The sequence below is a fragment of the Erigeron canadensis genome, chromosome 4 (assembly GCF_010389155.1).
Source record: "Erigeron canadensis isolate Cc75 chromosome 4, C_canadensis_v1, whole genome shotgun sequence".
NCBI lineage: Eukaryota > Viridiplantae > Streptophyta > Magnoliopsida > Asterales > Asteraceae > Erigeron > Erigeron canadensis.
In genome coordinates, this window is record NC_057764.1 from 36,215,782 (window position 1) to 36,228,822 (window position 13,041).

Genomic DNA, 13,041 nt, shown 5'->3' on the forward strand with positions numbered 1-13,041 from the left:
ATGAAGGATAGTACTTTTGATCGACAAAGCCAGCTCAAGGCTTTCGACGAAACAAAAGGAGGCGTCAAAGGCCTAGTCGACACCAAAATCACCCAAGTACCTCAAATTTTCATTCAACCTCCTGATGAGTTTGCAGTAGCCAAAGATGGTTATTATGACTTACCCGTAATAAACTTGCATGGATTCAACTCGGATCCAGTTCAACGAAAAGAGATTATTAACGAAATTGAAGAAGCATCCATGAGATGGGGTTTCTTCCAAGTGATTAACCATGAGATCCCAGTTAGTGTTTTAAGAGAAATGAGAGATGGGGCACTTAGATTCTTTAATCAGGATCATGAAGTTAAGAAAGAATGGTATGTTACGGATAGTACAAAGAAGATCTTTTATAATAGTAATGTTGATCTTTCTAGCACTCTGCCTGTTCGTTGGAGGGATTCGTTTCATTGCAGGATGGCTCCTGATCCTCCAAATCCAATAGAATTGCCTCCACCTTGCAGGTATGTTAAAATGCTAGTTTAATGTACCGTTCTCGCATTATTTGTCTAATTCAACAACTAATTCTGTCAACTGTCCCAATTGGGCAGTTACGAGTTGACTCTGATTTACCCTTTGGGCAGGTTGATAACCAAATATTACTGTAGTTAGAGTTTATATCGCAATCGGGCACATTGAAAGACATGGTTAACAAAAATAAAAGTAAATAGTACAAACTTATATTTATTACTCGTAACAAATATGACCACGTAATACTAATCATAGTCCAAAAGTGTAATCAGAACCAACTTATAATGTCAATAGGCCCAAAAAGTAGTACATCCTACAATTGGAATAATTGAACTGTAATTTTAGACAAATAGCCCTTGTGAATATGATCTACATCTTTTGAAGTGATATGCTCTTATGAAAAGTTTTCAAGATTATTTCTAGCTAGCTAGTTGATCAAAGCTTTTTGTTTGATGATTTTATTTCAGGGATATCTTGATTGAGTACTCGAAACAAGTGACCAAATTGGGGTGTTCTTTATTCGAGTTGATTTCAGAGGCTCTTGGGCTTACTTCAAGTTACCTTAAAGATATTGGCTGTGCGGATGGACTCGCCACAATATGCCATTACTATCCAGCATCTCCACAACCAGAACTAACAATAGGGGCCCGAAAGCATGCTGACAATGACTTTCTAACTGTACTTTTACAAGACCATATCGGCGGCCTCCAATTCCTTCACCAGAATCACTGGGTTAATGTTCCATTTGTACCTGGAGCTCTTGTGGTCAATATTGGAGACCTTTTGCAAGTAAGAAAACATGACATACACTTATATATTGCTACTTTATGAAGTTTTGTACAATTTGTATCATTTGAACATATATTTGATGTTTACTTGAATTGGTGAACGAATTGCAGTTGATATCAAACGACAAGTTCATTAGCGCAGAACACAGAGTGGTGTCGAGCAATATTGGTCCACGGGTATCGGTGGCTTGTTTCTTCACAACAGGAACCGTAACCACTGGCAAGATCTTTGAACCCATTAAGGAGCTGCTATCAGATGAAAATCCAGCCAAGTATCGCGCCACCACAATGAAGGAATACGTTCAACACTCACATTCTAAGGTCTTTGATAAATCTTCTATGTTGCATTTCAGGATCTAGGTGTACGTGGTAAATTTATATGTAATTTGTATTGCGTATTATGTGACGAAATTATTTGTAACATACATTACCCAACCTTTTATATTAACTATGCAACTCCCTTTTACATTAATACCCACACTGTTACTGCGCCACCGCCACCACCACCACCCTTCGCCAACGTGCGGACATTTGTCTAGTATGTACCTAAACCATTCAGGCTTACTCAACTTACACGTTAGCACTAGTGGTGTCACTTTACCTGCTACCAGGCGAATTATGCTCAATAGACAGAAACTCGAATTAACTTCAATACACATAAATAGAGAAGCGAATTAAAAATTACTTCGGGTTATAATTTGAATATAGTTTCAGACACTTATTCGTTAAATAAATGATGTAAAAAATAATTAATTACATGTTTCTTAAACTATAACTTACGAGGAAAAAAGAATCTACATATCACATTCAAAGAAGAAACAATCGTTTGAGATGAAAATTATCAAACAGCGCGTCAAAATGAATATGTATAGAAAAACATATATCACTTTTACAAGCTAGCAAATCTTACACCGGCTTCTGTGTCCACCGTGGCCAACATCTCCTCCACCAATATAAAGGTAGCCTAGCTTATTCCACTTTTCTTGCCATCAATCAATGGTCGAGAAGCATTGACACCCAAACTAACCATTTCACGGTCCAATTTTTGGGCTACTAATTCACCATCGCCACCTTTATATATATTTAGTGAAATTCCTCATCAGGGCCACTTGTTTAGCCTAGCTTGTTACCATAACTATGAATATTTCCATGTACATTATCGTCTCCGCGCGAATACATCTAAAGCATAGACTTTGAAGTAATAAAGTCTAGCCGGCGGGTCACTCCCAAATATGTGTTTGATGTATTGATCAAAAAGAGCAAATCTTCTGAGGAAGAGAATTAATGAATCTATACGCACGTTTTATGCCGTTGCGATCATGAAAAAAGCATACGAAGTGTGCGTAAGAATCATATGATCTAGAGAAACAAGTCTTGATATCCTTCCACTTTGCCATAAACCCATACCACAACACATTGTACCAGCCACGTTTAAATTATAAGATGATCGATCATTCTGACTGATTATTGACCAAGCAAGGCTGCTCAAGGACCATGTGGCAACTCGGATCCAGTTCAACGAAAAGAGATTATTAAGGAAATTGATCGAAGAAGCATCCATGACATGGGGTTTCTTCCAAGTGATTAACCATGAGATCCCAGCCATGATTTCATGTTCACAACATGTTATACATGGGATTTTGGAAGCAAAAATCAACTTGCACACATGCATCATATCGGTAGCCTACCTTTTAGTCTATAAAAGGAAATGAAGTTAAGCTTCATTTAACATACTGAAAATTCCAATCAACAGAAACTAGCTAGAAAGAATTATATTCTTGTAATGGCTAGTGCAAGAGTTTGTATAGTATAGAATTGTCTTGTAAACTTCTATACCAGTGCGCTTGTGAGGGTAGTGTTTAAATCTAGCAAGTCTAGATTTTGAGTGATACACTAACACTATAACCTCGTTACGCCATATTTGCTAGTAAAATTCTACTGCTCCGCTTCCGCCCGTGGTTTTTCTCCGATTTTGGAGTTTTCCACGTAAAATCCTTGTGTCTTTATTTTGTGCAAATTGTTCTATTTATATTTCCTCATCTAGAAATTGCATCAATCACAACACTATTAAGAAGAAGAAGAAAGAATTAGTACAAACTCATATTTATTAACAAGTATGACTACATAAGAATCATAGTCCAAAAGTGTGATCAGAACCACCTTTTAATGTCATCAATAGGCTCAAAAACTAGTACGTCCTACAATTGGAATAATTGAACTGTTATTTTAGACAAATAGCCCTTGTGAATATGATCTACATCTTTTGAAATGATATGCTCTTATGAAAAGTTTTCGAGATTATTTCTAGCTAGTTGATCAAAGCTTTTTGTTTGATGATTTTATTCCAGGGATATCTTGATTGGGTACTCGAAATTAACAAGTGACCAAATTGGGGTGTTCTCATTCGAGTTGATTTCAGTCTTTCAGAGGCTCTTGGGTTTACTTCAAGTTACCTCAAAGATATTGGATGTGCGGATGGACTCGCCACAATATGCCATTACTATCCAGCATCTCCACAACCTGAGCTAACAATTGGGGCCCGGAAGCATGCTGACAATGACTTTCTAACTGTACTCTTAAAAGACCATATCGGCGGCCTCCAATTCCTTCATCAGAATCACTGGGTTAATGTTCCATTTGTTCCTAGAGCTCTTGTGGTCAATATTGGAGATCTTTTGCAAGTAAGAAAACATGACATATATTGCTACTTTATGAAGTTTTGTACAATTTGTATCATTTGAACATATGTGTTTGATGTTTGTTTGAATTGGTGAACGAATTGCAGTTGATATCAAACGACAGGTTCATTAGCGCGGAACACAGGGTGGTGTCGAGCGGTGTAGGTCCACGGGTATCAGTGGCTTGTTTCTTTACAACAGGAACAGTAAGCACTGGCAAGATCTTTGAACCCATTAAGGAGCTGCTATCAAATGAAAATCCAGCCAAGTATCGAGCCACCACAATGAAGGAATACGTTCAAGACTCACATTCCAAGGTGTTTGATAAATCTTCTATGTTGCATTTCAGGATCTAGGTGGTAAATTTATATCTAATTTGTGTTGTGTATTATGTGACGATGTTTTAAGTTGTCTTTGTATCAAACATCGGCTTCATTTAACTGACTTAAGACATAGAAATATAAGAACATTAGAAATCCAATCCATTCAAGATACAAATAGCTAGTGAGGTATATCATAAGTCTTGCACAAAAAATATGCTGGCAAAAGAGTTAATCATTGTAATCTAGCATTTATATATTTTTAAAATGGGAATGAAGAACGTAATTTCATGTTTGTAAATAGCAACAATATTTGGAGTCGTCACTGAATTGGATAGAGATCCCATGTCAATGGCCCTAATTTTCCTTCCTCGTGACCTCATACATAACCTATACGTTCTCTCCTTGAAAAAAACTTTAAGCCGACTCAAGTGTATGAATGTATGATGATGATTAAACTTCAAAATCTTCGAGCCTTGGGCAAGTTATGATCTAAAATAGGCTTTGTGGTAATGGACTAGTGGGCTTTGCCAAAAGTGTGGCCCTTTATTTTTTAATCCATAAGAATTTGTTTTCTTCAAAGTTTATATTTTATTTGCAAATATTTATTGTGGTGCAAACTAATTAAGAGAGATTTAAAGCAAAGTCGTGTATAATAAAGTTATACATTTTTATTTCAAAAGTTCAATCTTCTGAACTTTGTGATTAGTGTACACTATATAATCCATCTTCGTTTAATAAAATCCGAAAAATAATATTGTAATGTGTTAGATATGTTGTACCTTATGAGTTAATAGGGTGGTATTTTGAATTTTTGATGCATACACTCAATTATTTTGATGTAGATATCATCTATTAATATATTTATTATATGCGAAGTAGTTGTTAGGGAAAAAAAACACTAATCTTCACATTTTATTTATATATTGTTTGTTATTTGGGTTGGGTATCACTCACCTTTGTTTTTTGCTAAAATAAGATGGATAATGCTTGAACTCTCGCCACATCTTTACCACATACAAACCCATTTCATTATTAGTATTATCAATTTTTTTTCAACCCCATCTTTGACCAAAAGAAAAGTAAAGTACAAATACAAATACAAGACGACAAGGACTCACATTGTTAAATAAATAAATAGTTAAGTGTAGGGGTCGATCCTCATATCATAAACCAGTTTTTGCTTCTCATAAACCAATTATTTTTTTTAAGGTAGTAAATTGTACTGTAATAGTGCAAAACTTAAAAAGTAGATAAAGAATGCATACCCGTACTTCTCCTTTCATATAAATCATTTTTTATTTTTTATATTTATCTTTTACAGAGAGAAAGAAAGAGTAATGTAAAACTGTAAATGGGCCGATTTGAATGCTAAAGACAAAAATCATGAATGACAAGATAAAAACGTATGGACATCGAATGATAGTATATGACAGAGCGAAGGAGTTTCTTTCTTATTCTTATAAACACAGAGGAAAAAAAAAAGATATTTCGTTGGTTAATTATTATTTGACCAGTACTTGTCGTAAACATTTTATCCAATCAAGGTATTTTTTTTTAACCGACAATACGTATTTGTTGTCTTTTTCAACATAATTTGAAATATGTGACATGTTACGGGTCGAAAGCTTGCAATATGGGTTTCATTTTTAACATACTCTTCCTTCCCAAAGTTATTTCTTAGACCATTCTTAAAAAGAAGGTGAAAAGTATAGGTGAAAGGAGATAATGAATAGGTGAATTGTTAAGCCTTATAGGTGATAGGAAAAGGTGAAGAGAAAATAGGTGAACAGTTTAGCCTAGGTGAAAGGTAAGATGTGGGTCCATTTTAATTTATTTATATTATTTGTGTTATTTTGTTCTATATTGATTGGGTACATTGTGAGGTTTTTAATTAAATAAAAGTGAGGACCAAATGATAAGTGAATGGTTAAAGGAAAAGTAGAAGGTGAAAGAAATGAGAAAGTAATGGTAAGGTGGCAGAAAAAAGTGTAAGTGATGAGATGAACGGTTACAAATGGTCTTACCACACAAAAATCACGTAGTATATGAAAAAACAAAAATGTGATTGTCACACTATCACGAATATCATTTGATATTTAACACTTAATAGATTTTGATCAATGAATTTAAAAAATGGATAGTTATTTTGAGACATCCCAATGAAAAAGGTGGATACATGATTCAAAATATGTACTCTAATTTCAAAAGGGATAACATGTATATTAATTTAAGCACTACATACACATATATATTTTTGATCATATACCTATCCCTTTTTATCTAATAATAATGTAATTACATGCTAGTTACAACTTTTAGAACTTTCACTGTCACTGATATCCTTGCGATATATTAACAAAGGGAAAATATATTCTCCTGTTAGTAGTAGTGCTGCTGCTTTCACAAACATTCCCCTGATTTTCCCATGTGATAAACAAATAATCATCCCCCCCTGATGTGAGGACAACAGCAGTCAGTTAGATGCTGTTAACAGCATGGCAACTTTCCCCGTTAACAAAAGTTACATGTGTTTTGTCTTAATTTTTGGAAAAACGATTGATTCTCCTAAAAATTAGCCTAAAATCCTCCAAAAACCTTATGAATATGACAATTGGATTCTTCTTAATCTATTTCCAAATCTCTCCACTTGAATTTTCACATGTCACCATCCAATAAATTAAAAGAATTTTTATGCTAATAGAATAAGGAGGATTAATCATTCACCTAATTTATGATCATGTAATGTTTTTATAGCACTTGTTCCTTGACAAAAATATGGAGCACCTGATGATTGATCGAAAAGGCTTGTCATCTCAAAATTGTGGTCTCATGGAAAAGGATGAGTAATCATATAGGATTATATTAGGAAAGTTTCAATCATGTCAATTATCATGACATATAATATACTAGTACTACTGCATTTGACTATGGTGTTTTCTTTTTTACAACTTACTCGAGGTTTTTTTTTTTTCATTATAAAGAGAATGGTGCCAACATTGTAGGACCTATAAACAAAGACAATTGCTAACCTATCATGCTAAAAGATGTGAATGGACCAATAGGTTTGAAGAGGAGGCTGCTCCGAACTCATACTTTTAAATACTTATAATTCATATAATATTGTAAAAAGAAATAGAATCTATTACTAATAACTAGACGGATGCTCATACGATGCGACGATAATAGTGGTAGCGATAAAGGTATGGCGACGACAGCAGTGGTGGCGGCGATGTGCGGCGGTGATGGTGGTGGTGGCGTGGTAGTGAATGTACATAAATTAATTGTTGTAAAAGAGATTAATATGGTTCTTTAAGGTACGAAGATCTATGTTGTAATTTTTTCATTAACAGTATTATAGATTAAATAGTGAAGATACTTAAATTAGTAAATAAAGGAGATGGATAATATGATAATTTCAAAATCTTAATTACTTAAAAGGGAGATAGTTTGTTTTATAGAGTATAGATAGATGCCCGTGCGATACGACTACGGTATTGACGATGGTATGGTGGTGTCGGATTTGTGTAATAAGGTAAAACTTTGGTGATGAAAGGCATGATGGTGATTGGTGGTGCGGAGTTCGAATTGGTGGTGGTGGTGATCTATGTTGCATGTGATAGGATTTTACTTTTTTCACGATGTGTGAAATAATAAAATGTGTAAAATGCTATGGATGAAAATTGTTGAAGGGCATAGTTGGTATATCATGTGAGAGAGTGCTTAGCAAGGAAAATTATTTAAGGGCATTTTGGTCTTATCAAGTTTTTAATTAAGCTAAGGGGAAGGAATCCAGTTTCTTTCATAAGGTATTATAGACTATATATATATATATGTTGTAAGTAAAATAAAACAAATATTAAAGTAAAACAAATAAAACAATAGGTTTTCCTTTAATGAATTAAAATCACTGTACATCGTGAAAATCATCGTACATCAATTGCTTCGTGAATCTTTGTGCATCAAATTAACCATGATCTAAGAGTCAAGATCTTGTCTTATTTGTTTTACTTTAATACATGTTTTACAATACCCAACCCCTATATATATGTATATATATATAGAGAGAGAGAGAGAGTTAGGTTATTACGAGAACTAAATATTTGTCGAGAACTACGAGAATTATTTTAAACCATTGGATGAAATAATCAATGGCTATTAATAATATGCATTTAAAAGTATAAATAAATGATTGTAAAATGTATATAAGGGTAAAGATGGAATTATAAAATAATTAAAAAAACCCGTCAGTTCCATAACAAGCTCCAACAATTTCGGCAACCACATTAATGGCCCAATTAGTTACTCGTTTTTTTTTTTTTTTGATTTCAAAGTTATTTAATAATATTATTTAGATTAAGAGTCTTATCAATAATGTTATTAAATAATACGGTAAAGAATATACTAATATATAGTTTCTTTAAATAAAAAATTTTCTATTATATTTTAATATTTAACTTTATTAATTAAATAATATTTTTAATAATAATTAAAATAATAATACAGGATTAGAATGTGTTGTCATATTTAACATGTAAGCATATAAATTACGGAAATAAATACTTTTTAAAAGTTATAAATTTTTTGGTTGATATACTTGTACACAAATGTATAGATATATATATTTTTTTCTTACAAAATTTACAAGTATTTTAAAAAACCAATCATATATGAATTGCGTTCACATGTAAACACCTTTTATTAACACATGATGTTCACATGTAAACAACTTTTATTTACACACGTGTGTTATGATGTTCACATGTAAACAACTTTTATTTACACACGTGTGTTATGATGTTCACATGTAAACAACTTTAATTTACACGTGTTTGTGATGATGATCATATGTAAACATATGTATATGATGATGTTCACATGAAAAAAAAAATTTATAAATAAGGCTTAATATGTGGATGTAATATAATTACACAATTTTAATAAATTATAAACGTGATTATATTTAAATCTTATATGTGTATAATGATGTTTGCATATAAACTTTATAAAAATAAGATTTTATTATACGATTTACTTGAACTATTAAAATTATTATTATGGAAATATAAAGTGTCAAAGTGTCAATTTCATTTTTAACATTTTATATACGAGTAGTACAAAATAAAAGCACATTATTTTTATTACCATTGAAACTAGTACATTTTTATTACCAAGTAAACAATTTGAAAAATACAACATAAACATAGAAAAAATGGCTGATCAAATTTGTAATCAATGAGAAAAAATAGGTCAAACATTATTTATGGAGATATTTAAGGATTCATTTAATTTAGTTAGTATTTATTTTTTATATAATTATTTAAGTACGAAATTACCCTTAATTTAAAAGGTTCTCACAATTCTCGACATTTTATTAGTTCTCATTTTATCTTTTTACTATATATATATATATAGAAAAGTGGAGGCTTATAGAAATGAAATTTCAAAAAATGTTTTTTCTTTTTTTTTAATGAAAATTTATGTGATGTACAAAATGAAAATGCTCCAAAAAATGATGACTGAAAAGTTAAAATAGAAAAAATATACAACTTCAAATAAAAATATGAAAATAATAAATCCTTTTAAAAAATAATCAAAAAATCCTCATAAAACCTTATAAATGTGACAACTGGATTCCACTTAATCTAATTCCCAACCCCCTTGAATTTTTACATGTCACCATTCAATAAATTAGGAGGATTTTTAAGTTAATGAATCAGGTGGATTAATCATTCTTTTAAAAATATTAATTTTTAGGAACTGTAATGGGAGATGCTAATACGATTTGAGAGGTCAGATGATGATTATACAAAACTGCAATTACGATTTTATGATAAATGCATATATGATTTTCGATTGATTTTTAAATAATAATGATTATATATAATTATTTTAAAATACTAAATTTACAAACAAATTATATAGACCAACATGATATGTGTAGTGGATCAATGATGTTTGTTTAATTTATACTCTTTTGGCTCTTAAGGTCATTGTGACTTAATTTCTTATGGTAACTTTGGAACTTTTGACGTCCTATGAAAAACAATTTTAATAAAATTTAGCCCGTTAGAAGAAAAGGTTTAGATAGATGACACAATAGTTTGAAAAAATTATTTGTAATCTTCACCATAATTATTACAACCATTTGATGTTATTATTCATAACCATAAGTGTCATTCCGGTAAAGAAATAGAACCCCACGATCCATACGTATGCTATAATAACACATACAATGATTATTATACCTTACATGCTCAAAGAAAAAGCTGATAAATGGAAAAGAAAAAGAGAGGAAAAAAAGTAGTCAAATAAACGGATATACAGATGACAATTGTGAATAAAGTGAAAGTATATCCTATCTAACCTCATCCAAAGATCCACATCTACATCCAAGGCTAGTGTTATATGCACATCCATTCAAGGGTCAATTTGACACTTTGCTTTCGTGCCATGGTCTAAGTCCATCATGGCACATACTTCTAAAATAGGCCAATTTGCTTGTTTGTATATGATATTTGCAACTTGGTCTCAATTAAAAATTAAACACTTGCTCTAAATGGTGTCTTATTTAGTATATGTGCAAGAACATTCTCCAATATAAACATCAATATAATCTATCTATTAAGTATTAAACTAAAGACTTCAATAAAATGGTAACTATGAAAATTGAATAAATTTATGAGAAATAGATGTCACAAACTCACAATTATTTCCAAGTTGTGTCACATCAGATACACCAGTCCACGCATTCCACCAATGTCTTTTTACAATTTTGTTCGAAGTGCCTACAAATATATATATATATGGTAAAGTTATTTTGAGAACTTTTTTTACGAGAACCTTTAAAAACTTTTCAAATGAAGTCCAATCGATGATTGTTCTTTACATGAAAATTGTTTTTTGATTGTTTTCTGAATAACTTATGTGTAATTTTGAAGTTTATGATTGTGTGGAGCATGAATTATAATCTGTTATACAATTATGTAGAGATTTGAATTCTTGATCACATGTGCACGAATATTGCTATGATCACATGTATGTAAGTTGATTACATGTAATCCACCATTTTTTTTCTCACCATGTCATATCGACTGTTAATATGAGGGGCATACTACAAGGGTTATATATATATTGATATTGAAAAGTTATTTTAAGAATCCTTTTTTTTGCGAGAACCTTTGAGAACTTTTCAAATCAAGCCTAACCGATGATTATTCTTTACATGAAAATTGTTTTTTAATTGTTTTCCGAACAACTTATGTGTAATTTTGAAGTTTATAATTGTGTGGAGGCATGGATTATCATCCTTTATACAATTATGTGGAGATTTGGATTCTTGATCACATGTGCACGAATATTGCTATGACTACATGTGATCAACTTGTATACATGTGATCATATCAATTTTCGTGCACATGTGATCAATAATTCAAATCTTCACATAATTGTATAACGGATAATAATCCATGCTCCTATACAATTATAAACTTCAAAATTAGACATAAGTTATTCAAAAAACAATTTTCATGTAAAGAACAATCATCTGTTGGGTTTGATTTGAAAAGTTCTCATAGGTTCTCGCAAAAAAAAAGTTCTCAAAATAACTTACCATATATATATATATATATATATAGGGAAAAGTGAGTATGAGGCTGTTATACACCCAACTTGGGTGAAAAACCCCTCACATACTAATATTTTAATATTTTAAATAAATACATGCCCCCATGATTTTTACCTTTTAAAAAAAGGTATGTGAGGAGTTTTTCACCCAACTTAAGTGCCTAACAACCTCATATTCCCTTTCCCATATATATATATATATATGTCTGTCTTCAATAATCTTAGACGCTACCCATAAAAATAGAGTATACAGTCGCTATATGTTATTGCAGGTTGGTGTCTTCATAACTCCTGTAGTATGCCCCTCATATTAACAGTCGACATGGTGTAAATTTTTATGGATAGGGTAATTCTTTATTTTTTAAATAATATAATTTACCCACATGTTTAATACGAGTAACATATTAGATTTATCTCATGCAGAGACGGCTCCAGCTTGGGGGCAGCGGGGTCAGTTGCCCCCACTCCAATTTTAGTACAATGTAATTTTTCAAAATTTAAATGGTATATTTGTATTTTCCTTGTAAAAGTAGGAAATAAATATAAATGTTACCTTCGTTGTCAACTTGTCATAAACTTATTATTTGGATGTCATTGGTCATCAAACATTAATTTTAAGATAGATTTTTTCATTAAGAGATTAAAAAAATCTAAGTTGTTTTGATTTTTAATAAAAAGAATGAAGTATAGTTTAGAGAAAAACTTTCGTTGTTTGGATATGTAAATGTGTAGTATATTATAGTGGAATTGTTTATAGAAAATATATTTTCTTTTAATTTATTATATATATTTATCACAAACAATTAATTATAATTATCATAATATAGAGAATATATATATATATACAAGTTGATTACAGTATATCTAAAAAAGTATATTTTTTGGGTTTCTTGTATTATATGATTGAATACGTTTTCATTTAATAAAATCTTGTTTGATACGTATGGTCATTATTTGTTAAGAAAAACTAGTAATTTTAAATATGCGTGTTAGACCTGGTGTAGATAACAAATTCTTTTGAGGGTCTATTTTCTATTTTCAAGCTAGGGCTCTTTTTTTTGTTTTGTTTTGTTTTTATTCCATTTTCGGATACGACTGTTATAAATATGACAAATAACTTTT

General features: G+C 31.2%; 2 protein-coding genes across 2 annotated transcripts; both read left to right on the forward strand.

Annotated features, from left to right (window-relative positions):
* Nucleotides 1–1,655, forward strand: LOC122597501 (1-aminocyclopropane-1-carboxylate oxidase homolog). Its single transcript, XM_043770090.1, has 3 exons — nucleotides 1–500; nucleotides 975–1,296; nucleotides 1,407–1,655. The coding sequence occupies exons 1-3, from the start codon at nucleotides 1–3 to the stop codon at nucleotides 1,653–1,655; spliced, it is 1,071 nt and encodes a 356-aa protein (XP_043626025.1).
* A 2,024-nt stretch (nucleotides 1,656–3,679) lies between these two features.
* On the forward strand, nucleotides 3,680–4,329 carry LOC122597502 (1-aminocyclopropane-1-carboxylate oxidase homolog 1-like; the record flags this gene model as incomplete). Its single annotated transcript, XM_043770091.1, has 2 exons — nucleotides 3,680–3,976; nucleotides 4,081–4,329. Coding segments are annotated over 2 exons (546 nt in total), but the record flags the coding sequence as incomplete, so codon positions are not given.
* Nucleotides 4,330–13,041: the final 8,712 nt, after the last annotated feature.